The following is a 26560-nucleotide window of genomic DNA, read 5'->3' on the forward strand; positions in this document are numbered from 1 at the left end:
CATGCAGCTAATAATGCAATTTTCAGAAGTTTTGTTGACATTAGTTTAACGCTTTGCTGCAAGTAAAGAAAATGCTTAGAGTTCATCTAAATCCCATAAGCATACACAGGTATAACAATGACCAAAAAACATCAAACTGCCTAATACACTTCCATACCCATTTGAAATACCTTTATTTCTTCATAACATCAATGGGTTGAAACTCTTTGTGCAACTTGTTTGTTGTCTGTCAAATGAACAAAATCAGGTGACTTCTTTATATTTTTTTCCTCCAGAAGCCCATTATTGAAATAATTATCAATGTAGCTGCTGAAATTAATGACATTTTTTCTTCGTGTCATAATCTAATATACTGAAATCATTATATTTTGGTACATTAACATAATTTTATAATGAAAAATTATTAAATTTTCCGACTTATCATAAATGCATTACACGCAGTATGCATGATTTTCAGAATGGTGGAAAACTCCATGAACACTCTCATTGCTATGACCATAATCAGACACATATGCTAAAGAGAAGAAAATGCCTGTTAAAAGGATGGCAAGGTGCATAGTGTCCCAGGAACAACTTTATGCCAACATGTGAAGTGGATCTTGACACTATTAAATCAGGGCCATGTCCATTATTTTCCTTGAAGCAGGTAGCCATGCTTGCAAACCACTTTTAGCTTTTGGCGAAAGTAGGCTATACTTATACCTGTTTGGATGTATATAATTTGCTCATTGACTATGCTGCTGACAATGAACTTTGTCAGAAGGATAATTAACTATCAGTGAAGTGGTACTGCAACTTCGTGATGGCCTACTTTAAGAGTTAGAAAGCCAAGGTCACTCACAATCACACATGCCAAATCCATGTCCAGAGAGAAAGTAACAGCATATTTTGAAGAACAAGAGAAAATCATGAACACTTAAAACCTGAAAGAGAAACCACAGTAGATTTACTGCATAAATGTAAAGGGAATTTCTGACAATTATACCCCTCCTGTAATCGCTGACAAAAACCCAAAACAGGTTGCAACTATCAAAACGCAATGTCTTATAATGTAACTTTTTATTGACTGGAGATGATTTAGATAGATTTATTTCAGCCTATTTTTCATTTCTGGAAGAGTGAATGAGAAATGAATTGCTTGAATGTGCAACAACTGGGGCTTTCTGGTACTCGTTCGTGTGTGTGTTTGTGTGTGTTCATGTATGTGTGTATCTGTGAAAGTGTGATTTGGATTTTTAATATAGCTTTTAACAATTTAAAAGTCATATCATTATGATGTCTACAGTGTGGCAATTTATAGTGATGTCCAGCACTGGGGTATCATGCTGCAGACATGTAGCATGATGTCCCACTCAGTCACATTATCTTGACAGCAGCCCGACCCAGTCCTAATACTATCCTTTTAAAGCTGAGCGCCAAGAGAAGCAGCTGTTAGTACGATTTTTTATAAGTCTTTGGTATGACTCAGCTGGGGTTCAAACCCATGACCTCCTGCATCTGAGGTGGAGGCTCTAACCACTTAGTCAATCAGAGTGGTTGACTGGATGATTTAATGGACAAGTATTCAGGAAATATCTGGAGGAACATTTCATTAGCTATGTTCAAGGGCGTGATCCTTTGAAGCCACTGCTTTTATTGTATGACAGGAACAGATCACATATATCTTTGGCTACCATTTTTTCTGTTCATATTACTGCCTCACACTTATCACATCCTACAACTACTCGATGTCATATGTTTCGGACAATTTCAGAAGATATATAATAATGAAAGGGTGAAATTCATCCACGAAATTACATCATCATCTGTTCCTAAGCATACGATATGTGAGATAACATGCTGAACCATCAAACTTATGTCTGATACAAGTTTTTGAGCATCTTTTAAAAAATGTGGAATTAACTCATTTCAATCCATCTGATAGAGACTGCACATCATTTATACCACCTACAGTATTCCATAATCAAAGCGACGACTCTGATTCCAACAAAATTACAGACACTTACCATGCCATCTCTACACAAAATAAATGCTTTCTTCCCAGAGTGAACAAATCTGTAATTTCTCATGCTCTGAGCCCAAGCAGTGGAGCTCCTGGCTTCTTCAGAAAGAGGGAGAGTGTAATACTGGACAAATTAAAAAAGACCACTAAGAAACTCAAGTTTATAACAGCTATAGTTGGTGGAGAGCCTATAATGGAGGATAGTATTGTGCAGTAAATAATAGGACATTAAAAGGCAATCATCAAAATATACAACAACAAAACAAATGTGTAATGTGGAAAAATGCAAAACCCAAAGGAATCTTTATAATATATGAGTGTTCAAAAAAGTCTGTAAAAAAACTCTAAACTTTACTCCCTCTTCAAGATCCAGTCAGACTGTGTTAATAGGGCTGGTGCATTGGGCAAGCAGGTTGTATCAGCACTGGACTTGGAAGAAACAGAAGACTCCAAGTTTGTAGAGGATGGTGAACCCTGCTGTTTATGCCAAGAACAGCCTGATGCCATGAAACATGATAATTACATCGAGTTTGTCAGTTGGGCACAATGTTGTGTTCAAGGTTGCAATCACTGGGTTCATTTTCAGTAGTGCACAGAAGTAGGAGTCTTTAGGTGGAATGAGGTCTTCAGTTGTCCCTGTAATCCAAAACGGCCAAGGAAAACCATGGCTGAGAGCAGAGATGTTTGAAGAAAGTGTTTACCTGTGTACATACCTAATGTCAAAATTAAAAGTTACTTTTCTTTTCAAACCAGCTTAAAAATTTATCAATCCAAATTGGTTACTTAATTTCTGTTAAGGAAACTCAACAGAAGAAAAGAATTTATAAAAAAATATTGATTCATCTTATGATTATTTATTGTTATGTTTGACATTGTTGCCATTTTGTGTCACATTTCTTTTTTCATCTGTACGATGGCCACAAGTGGGAGTGTGATTAACTGCTCCAATATAAATGACAAAATATAAACAAGCAAAACATTGTACTCATAAATAAATTGTCACAGAACAGCCATGACTAATTTTCAGGTTTTGACTTTAAGTGCAGGTATAATGATTATTCAAACTGAAAATTTAATGAATTTTTAATAAAACTTAAGAGTTTTAAATTATCCTGTGATTTCTTCTTTAAGGGCTCCAAAAATGATATCATGAGGATATATTATTAACCTTTGATCATGAGCATTATTAACTCTAGATCATGTATATTATTAACCTGTATCATGTGTATTCTTAACCTATATTGTCTGTATTATTAATTCTATATCATTTTCAATTTATATTAGCATCACATCATGTGTATTCTTAAACCCATATCATCAATATCTACATATTAGGTAGCTCAGTCCTTTTTCTTTGGTGCAAAAAAGTGCAGCATTCTTATACATTTCCATCCTCCCTTTGTCATGTTTATATTATGGATCAAAATTCCATGAACAATGTGCAAACCTGTTAAAAACAAATAATGTTCCCATAGTTAGTTACATGGTGTATGCATTAAATAACATTTCACATGCAATAAAATTAAAGAACACATACATATACAGGTTATAAAGTCCTCAAGTTTTCTTTAAAAATGGTGGGAAGAAGGAACTGACTTGTATCAATAAAACTGCATTCACAATTTCTCACAGCAGTAACCAAATTTCAGAAGATCCTAGGTATGAAAAAAGCAGCAACAGTCCTGTATAGCAACAGTACAATGAATCAAAACAGCAACAAAAGTCCATACAACAGTACAAGCTATCAAAATAGTCCAATACAACAGCATGAGCTATCAAAACCACACAACATTAAGTCCACCTGTAGAACAGTACAAGGAATGAAAACAGCAACAATAGTCCTATAAAACAGATTAAGCTATAAAAACAGCACAACAAAATTCCGATACAAAGTGTGAGCTATCAGAACAACAAGAAAAGTCCTACATGACAGTATGTGATATGAAAACAGCAACAAAAGTCCTAAACAACAGCATGAGCTGTGTGAAATTCTGTCTCAAAAATGGCCAAGAGCCTTTAAGTAATGTGCAACTTGTTCCAAGTTTATTAACTTATTACATTTTAAATTGGATGGCAGATAGGGATCATAGGATTAAATGTCAATAATCTTGACCCCAATAAGTTTTCTTTCCAATTTTAGGCTCATGGTTAACACGATCTTCTATGTGATTTGAATATTTGTATCTACCTTTACAATTTGTTAAAAGTACCTTCAGAGGTGCTGCAGCTGTATTTTCCATCTAGAGACTTCTTGCCAAAAGGCAGGTTAATGTAGAAGTGACCAGGATTAATAATGGTAGTAATCTCCACGGCAACCCAGCAGCCAACTTCTGGCATCATCTCCAACTGGCTCTCATGGACAGATGCAAACACTTCTTTCTTGTCCTGGGTGACAGCTACATAAAATATAAGATCTATTTTTGTACACACAGACTAAAATGAATTTGTACAGTTTGAATCCACTAGTAACAGCCTAATATATTTTCACATTTTACAGCACAAACAACATGTAAATGTTCAATACATAACCGCAAAAAAAAAGTTTTAGGGATTCAATAAAATATTAAGAGCACAAATTCCCTCATTTGATACTTTTGTTCTTGCAAAAGTATTAAATCCTGGTCTCCCCCAGTTTTGAAAATTATCGAGATTTTAAGGGCATTTTGGTATTTACAAAAAAATAAAGAGAAACATTAAGAGATTCGATAAAGGAAATTACACCAAATATAGAGATAAGCATGTTAATATTATTGCATGAATACAATGTTTAAAACACTTGAAAATGCAAATCAGCCAATAGAGTGGAAATGGAAATTTCCAATTTGATTATTTGTTGATTGTATTCAGATAGGATTCAAACTATTGATGTTAATAACTGTATCAGATTTATCATATTATTTTTCTTTGTTTACTTTGGTATATATTATTATGGACACCCCTTCCACTCACTGCCATGTCAAATTAAATATACTTTGAACTAAATCTAATTAAATGTCATTTTTGTGTGGATTCAGACTAAAAATAAAACAAATGTAGGTGTTATTTTCACTGCTCGTCCTCAAACTCAGTTGTTGTTGTGGGGTTTAACGCCATTTTTCAGCACGATAGGCTATACATGGCGGCCAGTATTAATGGTGGAGGAAGAACCCGGAAAACCCCGGAAAGAACCACCGACCCACGAGAAGCTACTGGCAAACTTTCTCACATGCCCACATTGGCTGAATCTTAGACTCGAACCGCCGCAGACAGAGGTGAGATGGCAGTGATCCATAATGAAGAGCGCTTTAGACCACTCGGCCACTCGGGGCCCCTCTCAAACTCAGTATGAACAGAAATGTTCCATTAGTATTAAAGATGGGTGATAAGAAGGACAGAAACACAATTACGTTCAGTTAAATGGGGGTGGGCTATCTTTTTAATTTCTCTTGAAAGTGGATTTAAATTGGAGAAAAAAACTTTTCTAGCTATGTATGTTTCTTCAACAGTACTTATCCAATCACAGCTCCTTTGGAAAACTACTACTACCTCGCAAATCCAGCCTTTCCAGCTAAAATGTTTTAGCTAATAAGCTAAACATTACTCACAAAGGCGGCAGTAAGATTGATCTAACCATAATACTAGGATTGTGGCTAATCCTGTGAATACTTGTTACTGCTGGAGCAGACCACATGCACTATATGTAGATGTAACTGCGGGGAGTTGGGAGAACATATGTGTAGCATTATCGGATATCATTTAAAAAACACAGATTACTAGAAAAATTAGTTTTTTTTCTTCTTCAAATACATTACGATAAAAGGCAGGAGGGTTGGGAATTACATCGTCTTAACGCAGAGAGGCCACCATCTCTGGTTCCCTAGGGTATGTGACAGATAACCTGGCTAGAGAGTGACTCCATATGCTGAGGTGCAACTTCTGAAAAGGGAAAATTAATCCCCCACACCCGTAAATCCAGCCAAAGTTGTGATGCTGCATCTTTAGAAAACTGCTGAATTACATGGTAAGTTAACAAGCTGCATCACAGTTATAGGTCCAACCAGGTCTAGTTGAGCCTTATGGGATGAAAGATCTCTGAAGTAATATCTGTAGATGGCTGACCCTGACCTCCAGTCTACGGCTTGTATAATGTCAGTCATGGAACAATTTTGCTTGAATACAATGCTTGTAGGGACTGCCCTAACTTCATGAGCTGAGATGTATAACTCATTTGATGTTGGGTTAATTTCCAATATGCAGAGTAGATAACCCACTGTATCCAGGATGAAAGCACCTGCACTGACATGTGGTTCTTTCCATCTTTGGAAAGTAAGTAATGGCAACATCTCCCTCAATGTTCTGGCTTGGTCTTTTTCAGGTACCACTTGATCTCTTACTAGTTGCTTCAGATCACTCTGATATCATGTGTCCAGAGTAGACAGGGGTTTCATCACAAAAGCCTGATTTTCCATAAGTGGTAGATTATTCTTTGCAATGAAAACAGGGACAAACATGAGTGACACTGACCCATCCTGTTGGAACTGCACTTAGTTCAGTCAACTGCTAAAGCATGTATTTTGCTGATTCTGGCTGCCGCTGCAAGCACAAGTAGGAAGCAGGTCTTATATGAAAGGTGAACCAATGAAGCCCTTAAGAGCGGTTCAATCTTATTCAGGCAGACTAACACCAATGATAGATTCTATTTTGCGCACTGAGTAATATGCCTATGTTTGCAGTGTGGCAGCTTCTAGTGATTTCTAGCACTAGGGCATCATGTCCCACCCAATCACATTATCCTGACACCAGGCTATCCAGACAAAACATTAACTTCTTAATGCTGAGCACCTAGCGATGCAGCTGCAAGTACCATTTTTTTATAATAAGTCATTGGTATGACTTGGACAGGGGTTTAAACCAGTGACCTCACCGCATCCAAGGTGGATGCTCTCACCACTTAGTCCTGTGAGCATCTCAGGGTGAACAGGGTGATGACAACACTTCATGTGCAATCTAAGATGCAGTTGGAGAAGACTGTACAAAAGGGAAGTCCAAAATGCTCAGAGAACATCCTGATTGGGATACTATTACTTCCAAACAATCACTAAGCAAGTGGTCCCTTTGAGTGGCAAACATGAGGATATTCTGTGTGTACACTAAACAGGGCATCAGGTGCTTTGAGTGACTTGTTGCACTAAGTTGGGGATGCCGATTCATGAGAGTGCCTGTGAAGTGTGGGATATGCAAAATGGGCATAGACCTGCCTGTGAAGTGTGGGGTATGCAAAATGGGCATAGACCTGCCTGTGAAGTGTGGGGTATGCAAAATGGGCATAAACCTGCCTGTGAAGTGTGGGGTATGCAAAATGGGCATAGACCTTCCATCATATGGCATAAATAGTAAGATTGACTGTGGTGGCAGAGTCTGGTCATGATGGAACTGAGCCATTTTATCTTGCATCTTGTTGTCCAGTTACTTTGGGATTGGTTAGAGGATATTTGATCCACAAAACCAGTCCGTAATTCTCATGTGTGAGATATCTGAGTAGGCTTGTTCTGACAAAAAAGGTTTGTCAGGTTGAAGCAGTGAGGGCAGCAACAGAGGTGTTGTTGTTGTTGCTGATAAGTCATCTGGAGCACCATCACCTTTGAAAAGGAAATCATTCCCTGCAGCGATGTCAGCATGTACAATAATAATGTCATTGTCCCTCAAGGTGTGCTTCTTTGCCTTACCTTTATGTACCTCTAGTACTGCAGCTCACTGGCATTTGTTGTTGTTGTAAGGTTTAACGCCATTTTTCAGCAAATGATAGGCTATACATGGCGGCCAGTATTAATGGTGGTAGAAGAACCTGGGAAATCCCCGGAAAGAACCACCGACCCTCGAGAAGCTCTGGCAAGCTTTCTCACATACCCACATTAGCCGAATCCGAGACTCGAACCTACGCAGACAGAGGTGAAGTGGCAGTGATCTGTAACGGAGAGCACTTTAGACCAATCGACCACTAAGGGCCCCCACTGGCATTTGCATGCATTCTTAAGTGGCAACTGGGGCTGGCTAAACACGCAGACTGATTGTCATTCCCATGTTTCTGTTGTTTACACAGCTTACACTTTACCCTGAGCAGATAATATATACAAGTGTAGCCAGGCATATGAAGAAAAATTTACCTGTAAGAAGGGCCCATGTAGTAGCCTATACAGGAAAAGTATTGAAGTGTTGCTATTAGTACTTACAAAATGGATGCTATAATATTGATTCTAATAAACACTTACCTTTAGGAAAGGCCATCCAGGTAAAATTACTGTAGATATGAAGTGTACCCTATGACTAGGCTATACCTTCTATCCAAGAATTTTTTGTGAATACCTTCATCTCTATTTAAGACCATCTCAATGAACTGACTGGTGACAGGTAGCAATTCTTTGTGAAAACCCTCATCTCTATTTAACACCATCTCATCCATCATTTTGAGCAGTCATACATCTTGTAACTTTATTTTTATTGCCAACAGTTATACACCAAATAAAACTGGCAGGAGCAGTATGCAATGACCCTACTCATAATCATAAAGATGCTTGAAATGCATGCAGTATAACATTCAAGTGCTTCAGGGACCCAGCCAAAGAGCCTAGAAAATGAAAAGGACTCATTGCAGAAAGGAATGCATGTAAAATTGATACTCTGAAGCACAGTCTGTACATTTGTTGAATGTTCCAAAGAAACAACAGTTAAACCAAATAATTAAATAGCTCTTAAAGATGCACCCACAAATTTTGCAGGATATACCCGCAGCACAAATTTAAAGTCAACAGATAATGGTCATTTAGGACGTTACAGACTAGATGGATAGTAGGATCTACACCTCCTCCTCAATCTAATAGGCAAAAATGTCAATGAGAGGAATGTCGATGGTCAATTTGTTACCTCCTGTCACTTCAATGTGTTTGTAAGGACACCTATCTCCACGCAAACAGTTCCCAGGTGTTTTTGTTGAGAAAAATTTGCAGATGATCCGTTCATCATTAGCTTCTGAAAAAGAAAAGGGTGAGATTTAATTGGTGGCATTTATCAGAATCAACAACTTGCACTTATGTCCAATTCAAAAGTATCAAATTCAGCAGTAAACAAAAAGCACTGGCACATACAACCAGCTGAGGTTTGAAACTAAGATTTATGAATAATGGTACATGTAACTCATTGATGACCTCAATACTGACCCTGCAAAACATCTATAGCAATAACTAACATGTATAATTGCTTATAAATAGAGCAAGGGCAAACAACATCAACCTTGATCTGTTGTTACATAATGTGCTGGCAGATCAGAATCTATTCTGTCTGTTCTACTGATTACTCCTAACAAACTGCATAGACCCATATCATTGGACTGGACATTTAAATGAGTGTATACGGTAGGTCTGACTCCTACAATCATATTCCATTCCAAGGTGTGACAAGTTTCAAAGTTTTTAAATGATACTTTATACAGTTCAAGAACTGACTGACGATTAAACATAGGTAGTTTCTTTATCTTTTTGTTTTCATCATCTCTTCCTCCTCCTACTCTTTTCATTAAAATAATTATATTACAGGAAACAAGAATATATTTAGGAGTATCAGCAATAACAAACTTGTTGATTTTTTCCCGTAAGTTTGACCAGCTTTCAGTAAGGTGTAACAAAATATCATAAACTGCTGTTGTAAAGCTGGAAAACGTAATTAAAAGTTCGGTATTTGGAATGAGCAGTGACAATAAACAGTATATTCAACTGAAAAGTTTGTAAAGCATGCATAGACTTTATTTACCACCAGTACAGTGCACAAATTTTAGTTCCAACCTTATGCAGCTCAATGGCTTGTTGCTGTCTCTCAACTTGATGTAATTCCTGGAAATTCTTTTTCCATTTCACATGAAGATGGTGATCATATTCCCCACCATGAGTCATACTCAAATTGACATGTGATGTCAATAAACATAATTGTGTCCCTTCCAGCTTTTATTCACAAGCATCTGAATATTCCTTTTTATTTTTCCTGTGTTGATTATTAACACTTTTCAAGAGGATTATTTTCCCTTTCATCTTAAAAATGCATCGCTTGCTGGATGCCATTTTAAAACAAAAATTATATGATCAACAATTTGATCATGCAGAATAAAGTGTCTGATGTGCTGCTGTAAAGTTAGTCTGGTTCTTGACCAATTTCGCTACTTCTAATATGAAACCCGGATCCAAATCAAACAAAGATGAACAAATTTTCCGGATTTTTCAGCAATGATCACTTTTGTCTGTAGTTTTTGCTTTTATGCCATAAGTCCGTATTTTTAAGGGTACTTTTCTTAAGACTTACAGCAAAATCATAAAGAGATGAACAGACTAGCCCATAAATTCTTCCGGTTCATGATAGACTAAAAATCAGTCAACAGAAAGTAGAATATGGTTTCTCACTGAAAAATACACTTTTGTTTTCTTACTATTATTGTATTTGTTACTGTATTTTTTTTTATGTTGTGTGGGTGCTAGACCCATGCACAACCTTCCTCTCTTCTCATCTGGGCTTGAGACCAGTGACAGCAGAGATGTTTTTATTTTATGCAGATTGTTAAATTCATATATATACTTTAATGTCAATATGTGGGCAAAAAGGTGTACCCAATTCAAGTAAGGACATATTTCAGTCTTTTCGTTTTTTACTTGAACTTCAAATTTAAGGTAACATTTCATCAAACATAATATTTGTGACAAACAATTTTGGAGTCCAAACCAGGCATTCACAGCTGAATTTTCCCAAGGTAACAGAAATTAATTTGTTCCATAACCTGGCAGTTCATGGCCCTTCAAATGATATGTACTCTGATTAGTGCTGATGCAGTTAGTTTCCTCTGAACATGCCAGCCATCTTAACTGTCCAAATATATAAACTGAAGGAAAAGACAAAGAACGTTTGAACTATCATGCTGTCTGTTTGGATCAGTTTTTAAGACTGAATCACTCTCATCAAAGCATCACTTTTATCAGATAGTTCAGGACACTGTATACAAAATTTACATAAGAGTTTATCTTTTTATATTCGCACTGGCTTCAGGTCAAATGAATTTTTAGCCCCTGAAATGTGTCAAAAAGTTTCAAAATAATTTTCTGCAAAATAATGTATAAACATAAACTTGATTTTTTTTTATACATGAAATATATTATTAGAGCAAAATGAGTATGAAAAAAACCCACATGAATTAACTGCAAACATTAAACTTAAGGTGTAATGAAATTTTCATCCTTAATTACATAAAAATCTGCACATTGTTCATTGTAGCCTGCAACTGTATATTGTCTCAAAAAGTACTTTTATTTTAATCTTTTTCCTCAGTTATGAATTACAAATTATTCATTTTAATCTCTAAGGTTTATATCTGCTAATTCTTGTGAAGTTTACACATCTAACTTTATATTTAAGCCTGGACTGCATATCTTTTTACAAAAGGAAGAACTCTGTGCAAACCAAACATGTGATTCTCATAGTTGATATTATGGGTACTTCTATAGCTTTCCTTTAGAATGAAGAGGGTATTTTAAATGGGGAAAAGAACCAATTATATGATCTGAAAACTATTAATATGTGTGCTTAATTTCATCAATACATGTAGATGCTGACAATAAAAATCGTGGCACATCTTGAGGATTTAACTCTACACGTATTTACCACATTTACTGAAAACTGGATTAAAAAAAATAGTCTCAAAAGTGGCAACAAGTTGACCCAGTCTAATGGGAAATCACCTTGTATGTGGATCTCATTCATTAATGAACTTGTGTGAGATCTTGTTCACAAAATTTGATCAGAACTGTGATAAGAAACAACGAATCAGATGCAATATCACCTCAATGATACACATGGTTCTCATTATTAAACTCATCCAAATGATTAATGATGGAAGTCCATATTCCATGTCTGACTAGAATTGGATTAAAGAATATGGCTTCCAGAATGGTAACAAGCTCAGCCAATCTGATCGAAATTATCTAAATGTATATACCAAGTTTGATTAAAATCAGATAAAAGATAAGGAATCCAGACTGGTAACAAGGTCAGCTAATTAGATGCAAGATCACCTCATTAATATGCATGAATTTCTCTCAGCAATAAACCTGTTCAAGGTCTTATTTCATGTTTGATCAAAATCAAATCTGAAATATGCTTCCCGAGTGGTAACATGCCCAGCCAATCTGATACAAGATCACCTCATTAATATGTGCGCATTTTGTTCAAAATTTACCTATACTGAGATCTTGAGGATATAATCAAATATCAGAATATCACTTTTAGAGTGGTAAAAAGCACCAGTCAGATGAGAATCACTTTATAATCATGCATGGATCTCACTCATTTATTTAACTAATGTAATATCTTGATGATGTAAGCATATATTCCAACTGTGATCAAATCTCATTAAAATCATGGCCTCCCAAGTGGTAACAAGCAAATGATGAATAGATGGTGGATGCTGGAAAAAGCATAGCAATATAAGTGCACTTGGCCTTATGGCTAAGTGAGCTAAGGATGATGTGGAATGCTGGGAAATGAACTCATTCAAGGTCTCATCAATATGTATCCACATGCCAAATTTGGCAGAAATCCAACGAATCTCATTAAAAGTATGCAGCAGAAACTAATGTAAGGAGGATGGGTAATTACAGTAAGGATAACTTCTGTAATGATGATGTGGAATACTGGAAATCAAGACACTGAAGACCTGTTCAATAACAAGTTGCATGCTACATTTGTCTGAAATCCAGGAAATAATGCATAGAATTATGGGAAAAGCAAAGTCTGTAGGATGTGCAGTCAGGTACACAACTTCCGTAAATGATGTTGTGTAATGCTGGCAATAGAACTCAGATCAAGAACTGAAGCAAATATCACAGAATATAAGAATACGTTTTATTTTTAATTTGTTCAACATGTACAAATAAAATTTTAAAAAGTCAGAATATCAAGAATGCACATAATGTTCCTTTAGTGCCAAAATGTCCATTTCATTTTGAAAATCCATCCATTTAAATCCTGGTTTCTTGATGGTTTTAGAACTTATTAATTTTCTTGTTTATCATCACCTCTCTGATATTCAAAATTAAATGGACAATTTGGCACTTGATCTGATGTGTCAGCAACTGATACTCTGAGGTTTTTCCCAGGAACATTTGTCCAAGGTTTCCTAGTAAACATTGGAACATGTACTGCCGGGCGATACATGGCAGCAAGTTCATTTGGTGGAGGAAGAATACTATATGTCCCCTCAATGGCAGGGTCATACAAATCCAACCGGCTTATCATTACCATATTTACCTGCTTATAGGAAGAGTCCAACTGCAAACTGCACTGACCCAGATCTGCCATTATGTAATGTGCTGTCAGATCTCTGTCTGTGCAGTTTGTTGGGAGTAATCAGTAGAACAAACAACACAGACCAAAATCTGCTGGCACATTATGCAATGGTAGATCAGGATATTTGTTTTTTGCAGTTTGACTTGACTTATAAGTGTGTATATACAGTATGTAAAATCTATTGGGCATATAATCCACAGAAACTGCCAAGGATCTACATCAATGTCAGAACTTCTTTAACTCTATGTACATAATGACACTACAAAACTTCTCCACTTTGATGATTATTGATTCCTAAATGAATAATGACCCTCTATCTTTGTAATCTGACTCTAACAGACCATGAAAGGATTGCATAATTGCTGGAATGCCTCAGAAGTACCAATTTACATTACCAGCAAGTCAACAATAAAATGTAAACACAGGTGATCATATCTCACAGATCACTGACAAGAAGCATCTTTTATAACGTGCAAATTCAATGTCCTTTTCTTGGCAAATTTTCACTTGAGTTCTAACACAAAAGAATTTGAAAGAGAATATTTTTTATGTAAAAATGGAAATGGTGCTGTGCCATGGGTCAATCATTTTTTTTTGGGGGGGGGGGGATTGACAAAGCTGAAAGAATGTATGACCAGTGAATAAATGGATTTGGAGAATGATATATCATTGATGCCTTTCCAAATTTCAAAATTAGAACAAGGGGTCAAAGTGGGTCAAATATCACTCATTTGGCTTATACAACTTAAAAGCTGTTTATTTCACCAAGCAGGCTTATGTAACATTAGTACCATTAAGAACAAAATCTATGCAAACTATCACTTAAACCTTACATCATTTTGATTTATCTACTATTTTTTTTACTTGTCTAATAAAAATTATTTCAGAAGGAAAAGTCATAATAATTATGCACATTATGCTTCTAATAATAATAACCTAATAATCTAAGATGTGTAAAGGTTAATTGTGGCCCACAGTCACATGGCTTTCACATGAATTGAAATTTTAACTCACAAATGTTTTTAATTTTTCAAGGCCATGGGATTCTTTACTCTTGACAATTCAATTTGGAAGTAATTCTTGAGAAAATTACACTAGGGATATTTTCTGTATTAAAACCTAAGATATAGAAATCACAAAACATTTTGAGTCATGGTGCTGAATATATGAAATGCCATAAATAATTTACAATATGTGTGAAAACATACATCTGACAAATGCTTCAGGCACTTTAAAATGGCATTAGCAACTGTCAAACTTGCAGCAAAAACATCTCAAACTTGCTACCAATAATTTAAGAATTTCAGCTATGGGGAAGTATTTATAAATAATTCACTGCAAATAAATATATAAACTTGGACATGATTTTTACAATACGTTCTTGCTAGGGTAAAATCAATATCTGAAGAGAGAAAAAAAGAGAGTTACTTGTTGTGTCATTCCAGAAATGGATGTGGGACTCGATGGCAATTAACATGTCAAAAAGTGGGGCAGTTTTGAAGAGAAACAACTTAGACCCTGATCTGCAGGTGCTTTATGCTATGGAAGATTAGGATCTTTGTGGTTTTCTTTGACTTCTGAGCGAGTATACATGGCATGTGTTCGATACACAATCAGCACTGTAGCTCCTCACCAGGGCGAGGGATACCACTCACCAATTGTATGTTTGATTTTCCATCACTCATGGAAGGATCTGCATGTTAAGATTTACAAGATGACCTGCCTACAACTGAACAATATCTAAGTTTAGATTTTACCACTGATCTTTATCTGCTCCATAATCTGTGTTTCTGTGTGTGTGTGTGTGTGGTTTGGATTTTGTACGTAGCTTTAACAATATTTCAGTCATATCACAACGATGTATGCAGTGTGACAGTTTATAGTGATGTTTAGCACAGGGACATCATGCCGCAGACATGTAGCATGATGTCCCACCCAGTCACATTATCCTGACACCAGGCCAACCAGTCCTAACACTAACCTCTTAATGCTGAGCACCAAGCAAGGCAGTTGTTTGTACCATCTTTGTAAGTCTTTGGTATGACTCGGCCAGGGATCGAACCCACGACCTCCCACATCCGATAATCTGTGTTTGCCACAACTCTTATAATAAAGGGCCTTTTTTTTTGCATTTTTGTCCCTGATATATATAATTTGTGGATAGAAAGCATCCAGCCTTTAAAAAACAAGTCTAAAAGTTTGGTCTCTTCAATGAAAGTAATGAGACAAACATCATGATATAACAATAGGTCATCATCAATACAATTTAGTCTGTAGAAGTGCATACAGTTTTAGATTTTGAGAAGGTTTTCCATTGATCTGGATTCTCATTTAATTTCTGAAAACTACCTTTGGACATTTGTCATATATCTCACCAATCTTGGTATTTTTCTTTTCCTGTCTTTGAATGAACTCACTGACATTTGTTTCTCCATCATGAAGATCTCCCATGTCTGAGTTGTAACACTGTTGACAGAGATGATGATCTGATTTGCATAACCAGAATGAGGCTCATTTGGGGGGATACCTTATGTGTCATTTGGTTTTTCATCATTATCCAATATATTTCATCACTATCAAACATTTTCAGTGTCTTCATATGTTAAATTTGACAGTCAGGCCATCAAATCATGTACATTGACAACCCATGATTTCATACCACCTGCACTTAATATAGCCATTTTTATATACTTTCAAAATAAGTTCCTTAACTACAATGAACACAGTGGATTATGTTTTAAGCATCACAATTAATTGGGTTCTGTTTGAGCTTGAGAGCACCCTGTAAGTGCTTATTTAACAAGGTGCATAGTGGAAAATTGACTGGATTATCCCCCACAATGCATTTTGATAGGAAGTCACAAGCTAAGCACACAATAATACTGCCTCCTAAACTGTACTGCTTTGTCAGACTGTCACCAATAAAAGCCTGGTAGTAGGAAGTGATGCATCTGACGCTCTCCTGGCACAATCAGTTATTGCCTAGCTTTGCCTGCCTGTGACAAATCACACCTGCATCAGACATGGCAAGCTGCTATCTACACAATTACAGGTAAAAAGGAGTGGAATTGGTTGGTCCAGAATCCACAGACATTTTAGCATCTGAATTGTGAACATCAAAGAGAAAGAAAAACAGAATCATTAGGTAAGGGAAAAATACATTTTTTTTCACATCTCATACCTCAAGATTTAAATTTTAATGTCAATTATTTCAATTTTCAATATAAATATTGTTACTACTCTTAATACAATACTAACTTCAACTGATTCTACTATAAAAAAAATAATTAGTTTTAAATAATTATTATTATGATTATTATTATTATACAGGCTATCCTGGGACACATGATTAAAGGATACATAATGATTTCCCAAATTATCTGTCAAATATAATCCACTTAAAGTGTGAAAGCTACGTATCATATTTGCTAGCCATATTTTTATTTCTTCATTAAATTCCTCCTATATATAGAAAATTGCCTTCTTTGTCACATTAAGGGAGAAATTTCCCCATAAATCTTAAGTTTTAGAGGTTATTCTATTATAATTATTATTGTTATTTATCATTATTGCTGCTCTACATAATTCTTTCTTTTTCCATTTCAAAATCAGCTTAATAGGTATTCTGCTTTGTTTGACTTAAAATTTAACCTTGTGCTAAGAACACTACAAACACATAACAGTGACTGGTTATTTAGAAGCTGATCAAGTCAAATATTTATGTTCAGCATTCAGTCATTAATCAAGCTTGGTGAAAGCAAACTTTTATTACACAGTCATAGGTGTTATTTATACACCTTTACCTCGATAATTTGCATAAAATGGGGTCCAAATAGGTGTTATGTATACACCTTTCCCTCGATAATCTGCATAAAATGGGGTCCAAATAGATATTATGAATACACCTCTCCTTCGATAATTTGCATACAATGGGGTCCAAATAGATATTATGAATACACCTCTCCTTCGATAATTCGCATACAATGGGAATTCCAAATAGGTGTTATGTGTACACCTTTCCATCGATAATTTGCATAAAATGGGGTCCAAATAGGTGTTATGTATACACCTTTCTCTTGATAATCTGCACAAAATGGGGTCCAAATAGGTGTTGTGTGTACACCTCCCCCTTGATAATTCTCATACGATGGGGTCCAAATAAGTGTTATTTATACACCTCTACCTTGATAAGTTGCATAAAATGGGGTAAAAATAGGTGTTATATATACACCTCACCCACGATCATTTGGATACAATAGGGTCCAAATAGGTTTTATGTATACACCTCTCCCTCGATAATTCGCATACAATGGGGTCAAAATAGATGTGTTGTGTGTACACCTCTCTCTGGATCATTTGCATACAGTGGGGTCCAATTAGGTGTTATGTATACACCTCTTCCTCAATAATTCTCATACAACGGGGTCCATACAGGTGTTGTGTGTACACCTTTCCCTCAATAATTTGCATACAATGGGGTCCAAAACATAGACCATGACATAAATGAGGGCATAAACTGCTGATGGACCTCTGAAAAATTTAGAAAGGGATGGACATCGACAATGAGAAGTGAGTATTCACAGTGCCAGTTCAGGAATTTAAGTGTTTTAAATTATGAAAGTTGCTTCTTCATAATCAACCCTATCTGTAATGCTAAGCTTTGCATGCAGCTAGTATGCCTTTCGCTTGGTTCCTTTGGTATTGTTAATCACATCTGTAATGAGTTGATCACATTTGTGGGAATGTGTATAATAAATTGCTGATTAACTTTAGATACTTTGATTATGTTACAAATATTTACGGTGTTCTGAGTGTTCAGTTAGTACAGTAATCTGAAATGAGTTTAGTTAACAAACTAGGGTGATTGCTATCTTTTAAGCAAGCAGGATTTGCATGCCAATTAAGTAATGTATTTTATGTCTTATACTTGATTTGATTTTTAAAAATGGAATTTAACATGATAATACAACGAAGGTTGAAACAATGTAACAGCCCTTCTGCAAGTTGGAGGTAAAAAAGTCAGTATTTAATTAGGTTCTCATGGAAACATCCACAAGCATTACTGGCAGCTGACTGACACTTTGCATGTCTGAATCCATGAGGGCAAATCACATCTATGAATATTACACTAAAACACAAATTTCACTTGAGAAGACTTATTTTATTAGTGTTTATTTCTAAAAGTATTGCCACCAGTAGGCATTACTGACATTTTAATTGATCCATATTTGATCATCTGTTGTCATTTAGGGTGTACTGAAAACTTTTTTTTTCAAAAGGAAAATGTAACAAAATATACAACTTTTATTAAAAGCTATGAATTTCACAATTTTGATTGAAAGTTACCAGCACTAACCACTGTTTTTGATCACAAAATGAGCAATACGTCATTTACCAGTTTTTGGATCAGTTTTCTTTGTATTCAATAACTAGGCGCCAATTTGCTTAGTTGATTGGTTGTTGCTCTGAATATGGGAAATTACTAATGATCATGAATTATCCAGTATGGGAATTTGCTAATGATCATGAATTATCCAGTATGGGAATTTACTAATGACCATGAATTATCCAGTATGGTAAATTACTACTAATGATCATGAATTATCCAGTATGGTAAATTACTAATGATAATGAATTATCCAGTATGGGAAATTACTACTAATGATCATGAATTATCCAGTATGGTAAATTGCTAATGATCATGAATTATCCAGTATGGGAAATTACTACTAATGATCATGAAGTATCCAGTATGGTAAATTACTAATGATCATGAATTATCCAGTATGGTAAATTGATAATGATCATGAATTATCCAATATGGGAAATTACTACTAATGATCATGAATTATCCAGTATGGGAAATTAGTAGTATGGGAAATTACTAATGATCATGAATTATCCAGTATGGGAATTTAACTAATGATCATGAATTATCCAAGTATGGGAATTTACTTATGATCATGAATTATCCAGTATGGGAAATTACTAATGATCATGAATTATCCAGTATGGGAATTAACTAATGATCATGAATTATCCAGTGTAGGAAATTACTAATGATCACAAATTATGAATTATCCAGTATGGGAATTTACTAGCGATCATGAATTATCCAGTATGGGAAATTACTAATGGTCATGAATTATCCAGTATGGGAAATTATTAATGATCATGAATAATCCAGTATGGGAATTTACTAATGATCATGAGTTATCCAGTGTGGGAAATTACTAATGATCATGAATTATCCAGTGTGGGAAATTAGTAATGATCATGGATCATCTAGAGCAAGAAAGCAATCATTTCAGTTGCAAGTAAACTTTTCCGTTTTAACATTTGTCAAGTTGTCCATATACAGTAATTTACATGGCCACTATAGGAGGTTCTTATTTCAGTGAAGCTACTCTGAAAAAATGCAAGGAATGGAAAAAGACTTTGTGAAATGGAAGAGATCAAATATAGTTTTGTGAAGGTTTAACAACAATGGTGATGCTTTTGTGATTGAGTTTGTAATATTGGCAAGAGTAAATTTTGCTGCTTCCAGATGAGGGTGGAATAGTATCCAAAAGGTGAAATGAAATTCGGTTTTTGAAAGTTAGTTTAGAGGTTTTTTTTTAAAACCCAACAAAACCCCAAAACCTCCAGGACTAAAAAATGTGGTTTTCTCCACAACCAAGATACGAAAACTGTCATGACAGTTTTTGGTCATCATGAATATTATGTAATTATAATAAGCACATACAAAATATTTCAGATTTTGACATCTGAACCTGTTGTTCTGACTAGTTCTGAACTCTGTTTAAATGTATCTTTAATGGAAATTATGTATACTTTTTATATCTAGTACATCAAAAATAACATCAATATGGTCATTTCCTGAATCTAGGAATTCAACCATGTTCTTTCTGATATTGAAAAGAGTGGCTGACAATTTTCTACCCTGAGGTACACCATATCCTGATGACATTTTTCAGATAGGGTTGTACATACCTCAACTCATTTATATCTTTTAAAAAATTGTATACATAAAGAAAGGTAGGCAGCCACTTGGTTGAATAAGTCACTCGTCATGACATACTTCATTTTAGTGTTGTATGTTATCTCCAAGTGAAAGAAATTATTACAATTACCATATGTTCTTTCTTTAATAAAGCTTCTCATAAGAATGTTTAAATTCTGTAAGTTGATCAATTGTGCTTCTTTGGCATTGGAATCCATGTTTAAAGTCTGACTATTGGTTGAATTCAAGATGCCAGAGGAGTATATTTTTATCATTTATGTTCCATGTTTCTATAAATACAGCTTCTCAGTGATCTGGGACAAGTCAGAATTGTCTTATGGGCTTTGGAAGGTTTGGGTTCAGGTATCGCTGTTGCTCTCACTAAGGTTGCAGGAAGTCACCTGCAAAATCTAACAGAAAACTGGAAAAGACTGTAACCTTTCAAAATGTATATATATTTGCAGGAAATGATAAAAAGACCATGAAAACAATGTCCAAGGCCATAGAGAGCAGCACAACAACAATTTTTAACATCACACAGCATTCCAGTACTAGTGGCTTAGATGACAGCCTGCAACTAATCAATCTGGTTGAGAGCAAAACAAATGCATGTACCATTAATTCCTCACTAACTCTGGACTTAACCGTCGATGACTCCTCCAAGACCCTGTGGATGTTTTTTCACATAAGCAAGACTCAACTTGGAATGATTAACCAAGTTCTTATTATACTTGGTGCACTGACTTCACTTGGAAACATGGTTTTTTTACTGGTGTCAAGGTATACGACAGGAGGCCGCAGTGCAACCCTTGTTTTTATACGAAGTCTTTGTGTTGCAGATACCCTCATAGGTCTCTTTGGAGTGTTCAAATCTTTGCTGCTTAGAAACCTGAATGATCTGTATGTAAATTGCTTGCTACCAGAGAGTCTTTTCATCACTGCTTCCACAGCTTTGATATGGTCAATTCTCTGGCTAAATATCGACTCTTGTTTAAGACTTTCCAATCCTTCAGGCTATGCACAAGTTATGGACAAAAGGAATGTAATCACAACAATGACAATTCTTTGGAACATGTCCTTCATCATTGGATTTGTGCCACAAATGGGCTGGAACCAGACAGACTTTACATGTAACTTCTTTTCCTACTACAGTAATTCATACCTTATTTTTGTATCAGTCATCTGGATTTTAAGTTTTACTGTTTGTATTGTGACTCAAGGAATTCTTCTAACTATCACTAAAGCCATTCAGTCACATCAAAGCTTTGTCTCACCAAATAGCTCTGAATTTAGAAAGTATTATCAGATCATAATCACGATGAGAGTGGACATCGTAATATGGTTTGTAACCTATATGCCACTCTTACTCTATATTTCTATATACTGTTCAATTTGTGTGCAGAGTCATAACGAATACAAAAATGTAAATTTACTGTTCTTCTTTCCTGTATTTTTGATAAGGTCATTCCTCACTGCCTTCATTCATAGTTACAGAACTGTTCAAATCCAACAAGTCATGAAAAATGCTTCCCGGAAAATGTCAAGAATTTTGAGGAATAGAGCATCTCAAAGACAAATGAATGACAGCAGTGAATCTTTAGATTCAACTGATATCCTTGAAGAAAATGGAACTCAAAGATCACAGACAGTTAAAACTCTGAAGATTTGGAATATCTCAGATGGACGACAAAAAACAAGCATCTCCACAACAACACTTATTTCAACCATTACAGACATTCAAACTGAGGAAGCATCAACCAAACTCTAGGTGGCAAAAATTAACTGATGAACCAACAAGCTTTTAACACCCAGTCAATTGTTGCTTATTAAAAATTCCATTGTATATATTACTAAACTCAAGTTGGGCTATGTGTAATTGTGTCTAACTTGAAGGCAGCAAGAATGACTGATATTCAGACAGGTAGTTCTTCCCAAATCATACTTCAGATTCTATTTGCTATTAAAATTCTATGATTAATGCATGTTTTTCTTTTTCTTCTAAAAATCGACATTTTTCTCTTGATAAAAATGGTGAAATTTTCCAAACAAAATAATACAGTCCTCTTTTAGGTCAAAATATGCATATAAATAGCCACTTATAATAACTGCACCTCTTGATCATAACATGTCTCATGGGATTGAGTCAAGACTGACCTAGAACATCATGGTTGTCTCTAAAACTACCATAATCCTTGCCTAATATATTGTTACCACTTCCCTTTGTAAATTAAATCAGTCTCAAAAAAGGATCTTACATGTGTTTTATTGGGCACAGCCATCCTGGACTGGACATTACTGAACATGACTATTCCCGCACCATACCAGCATACCAGTTTTCTTTTCACATCCCTTTTTTCTTCTTACATCCCTCAAGGTCTCTTTTCTAACAAACTCATTGTTTGGTTACAAAATTCCCCTTTTTGCATCTCACTTCTAAAACAGTCACTTGATATGCCTTTTTAAGTTTCAATGATCACCACTACATGTTCCAGGCTGTTCATTCTGTCCACTGATTAACACCAAGCGACAATGGTGATTTTAGTTTATTTTAACTTCTCAAGGCAACAAGTACACTCATAGTGACCTATTTTTTTTCCTTCCTATGAACATAAACACTCCAATGGCCTAAGTGGTTAGAGTGTCCAACTTGGATGTGGGAGGTTGTGGGTTAGCACTGCATTGAATATGGGGGGCCCCGAGTGGCCGAGTGGTCTAAAGTGCTCTCCGTTACGGATCACTGCCATCTCACCTCTGTCTGCGTAGGTTCGAGTCTCGGATTCAGCCAATGTGGGTATGTGAGAAAGCTTGCCAGTAGCTTCTCGAGGGTCGGTGGTTCTTTCCGGGTATTTCCTGGTTTCTTCCTCTACCATTAATACTGGACGCCATGTATAGCGTATCTTGTGCTGAAAAATGGCGTTAAACCCTACAACAACAACAACAACAACAAGCACTGAATATGAGCCTATCTGAAATACTTTCGTTTCGAAAAAGTTTCTGATCATTTCTGATTGTTGTTGAGTTTAATTATAGTGGCGTGCACACAATTGTGCATGTGCCACTCAATCATTTCTGATTGTTTAAGTTTATAATTTAATGACATTTATGTAGATCACTGCTCCAAATTAAAATAAAAAATATATTATTATTATTATTATTATTATTATTATTATTATTATTATTAAGGGCATGTTAAATGTGCACTTTATTAAAAGGGAGCCTTAATTCATTAAGTTGTTCTTGTTAAAAATATAAAAAATTATTATTATTATTATTATTATTTTTATTATAAATAAATAATGAAAAATAATGAGGTGCTATTGTGCATGGGCCAATGATGTAGGTCAGTCTGGGTCAATGCATGTGTTCTAAAGATGTATAGAACAGGAGGATGGTGCATCTAGCACAGATGAGGTTTTTTCATTATGGAATGAGTAAGATTAATAATAATGACAGGTAATGTATTACTGATATTAAAACTAATTAGACTGGTTAATCTGACATTAAGCGGGGCCCCGAGTGGCGGAGTGGTCTAAAGCACTCTCCATTACGGATAACTGCCATTTCATCTCTGTCTGCGTGGGTTCGAGTCTAGGATTCGGCCAATGTGGGTATGCGAGAAAGCTTGCCAGCAGCTTCTTGTGGGTCGGTGGTTCTTCACAGGTTCTTCCTCCACCATTAATACTGGCCGCCATGCATAGCCTATTGTGTGCTGAAAAATGGCGTTAAACCCCACAACAATAACAACTGACATTAAGCTCAAATTACCTGTTCCTGAAATAAAATGTCTGAATGAGAAAGGAATAAAATTGTGGAAGTGTACAAAGAAATCTTATTACATATAAGGATTAACACTACTGCTGGCTATAAATATTTCCATTAGCTGGTTTCATTGCATAATGAAGGCAACTGCTGGATTAAAGGAATGGGGATGTATAAGTGATATTACACATTACATCATTTGACAAAAAAATAGCAGGTAATTCACTGACTGCAGTCAATTTATGGCAGCCGTATTAGTGAAATTCTAAAAAGAAAGTGTCAGAGAAAAGGAAAAAGGTGTATATCGTGCTTTTTAAACTAAACAGATGCAAAAAATGCAATTATACATGTAATTCAGGTACACACACATGTAGATGAAAACATGCTTTTATAATTCAGATACACACACCTGTGGATAAAAACTGGCATTTATAGTTCAGGTACACATATCAGTAGAGGGAAACTGGCATTTATAATTCAGGCATATATGCCTGATTCATGTTTTGTAAATTAAATCAAATGCACAAACTGAATGATAGGCTTCAAAAAGCATCAGCTCTGTTGTGAGCATGCTCAACTCCTGTGCAAGAGTAGCAGGTTTAATTCAAAGTCTAGGCTGGGTCAGTTGCCATGATGTGTCATTAAATGGCAAGACACTTTACCCGTATTGCTGAACAAAACATATACATTTCTTTTCCCCAAAATGTTCAATGTTTTAATGTCTTTCCTTAGAATAGAAACAAAGCTGACAGTCTGAGATCTGCTGAATATCTTGCTTCAGTTTATATTATATTATGGTTGGCATCTGTGTCTGCCACCCTGCCTTTGCTTAACCTAGGGTAACCCTTGGTTACATGTTACAACCATGATGTCAAATGAACTTGCCCAAGGTTGGCACAACAGCTGACTAAGGACCAAAATGAAACATGTTTCCTGAACAGAACACTGCCATAACACAGCCTTTATAAGAGGTGGGTTTCCAAATCTTACTGAAATATAATGCTCTCAGATAATCAATCAGACTCTAGTTTTTGTTAACAGTGAGACCCGTCCATTAAATGGAAGGAAAAGGAGGTGGGTAATTCTCCATTTGTAGGAGAGTATTTGTTTTCTTCTTATCAAGTGTTATGTATACTGATAATTTTTTAACTCTGGTGCGTGATTTTGTCTAAGCATTTAATGTTTATTCATGACTGTAAATTGTAGTAATTATCTATAGCTGGATTTCATACATACATACGATTTATTTTAAGCTATCAGAGAAAGTAAACTTGCATAAAATCTATAATTACATGTAGATGCTTAACCCTTTACCTCATGCAAGCATCTTTGGACACCTCTACACCATTCGCATGGAAGCGCCTTTTGACACCTCTACTCAAGTTGCATGGAAGTGCCTTTTGACATCGGCTGTGAACATAAGCCATTTTAAGCCGGTTTTCATAGTGCCACCTTCGGGGAAAACCCTTTATTAGATACTACATTCATTTCTGCAAATGACAATTATGTCAGATTACATGGTCACTGTTTATGCACTGGCCGATATCTGCTATGTAAAGTAACTGGGTCGTAATCTCCACTCTCCAAAATGGCGGTCGCGGATTTCATTCAGTACTTACAAGTTTTCATGATTAGAATCACAACTATGAAAAATTCAATAACCAGGTAAAGGCTCTGATATTGATGTAGGCAGCAATTAGTTTTAATAAATTATCAAATTCAGATGACTTAGTGATGTAGACGCAGATGAAAAACTTGTAAATTTCGAGTATAAGAAATGGCATCTACGGTTGGTCACGCAGCCTCACTGACATGACGGTGAACGAGTTCTCTCAAGATTTTAAAGGACATAACAAATTCTTCCGTGATAAATTATTACACAGCTATATCAATCAGAATTTACTCTTAAATTTTTCCACTTATAATAGATGTGTACCAAAAATGTAAAATGGTTAAAATTGCTGTTAAACGTAACATACACTACATTGCTTAACAGTTCACAAGCAGGCCTATGCGTATGGGGTCGACTAGGTAACAGGTGTTCTATTTATAGCACGCTGCACTTTGTAACTATGCTCTATGAGGTAATGGGTTAAGTATGTGTTGACAATTACTAATAATACAATTATCAGTAGATATGTTTACGAGATTCTGCCTTTTTTGGCAGATCGGTCAAGTGTTATCTTGGAAGAATTAAGTTCTTATTTGATGAGTTAGGTCACATGAATAGGTATTGTGAAATATTAGATTGAGTAGTAAGATTTGTCATGTGCGATATATTGTGAAGTATAGTCAAAAAAGACTCTTAAAGGTTTACATAAGTAGAGGACTGAGCAATCAGATTCATTCCTATTTTGGAGTCATTCTTATTTCTTGTGCTCTCTTGTTGCAACATCAAATCTGCAAATGTGCTTTATGTTGTACTTTGATATTATTTGAGA

General features: G+C 35.5%; 2 protein-coding genes across 3 annotated transcripts in view; one reads left to right on the forward strand and one right to left on the reverse strand.

Annotated features, from left to right (window-relative positions):
• The window catches only part of LOC149789029 (uncharacterized), a 130812-nt gene that overhangs the window by 60034 nt on the left and 44218 nt on the right, over positions 1-26560 (reverse strand). For both annotated transcript variants that reach the window (XM_089975200.1, XM_089975201.1), the window contains exons 10-11: positions 8903-9007; positions 4213-4398 (exon numbers count right to left, since the gene is read on the reverse strand). In XM_089975200.1, coding sequence (XP_089831326.1) covers positions 4213-4398; positions 8903-9007 — 291 coding nt within the window. The remainder of the gene's footprint in view (positions 1-4212; positions 4399-8902; positions 9008-26560) is intronic.
• LOC149789030 (adenosine receptor A1-like) lies at positions 20851-22128 on the forward strand. The gene has a single exon (XM_089975571.1). It carries the CDS (start codon positions 20851-20853, stop codon positions 22126-22128), a length of 1278 nt encoding a protein of 425 aa, XP_089831697.1.

Source organism: Sinohyriopsis cumingii, chromosome 11 (assembly GCF_028554795.1).
Source record: "Sinohyriopsis cumingii isolate HCF-2022 chromosome 11, ASM2855479v2, whole genome shotgun sequence".
NCBI classification, from domain to species: domain Eukaryota; kingdom Metazoa; phylum Mollusca; class Bivalvia; order Unionida; family Unionidae; genus Sinohyriopsis; species Sinohyriopsis cumingii.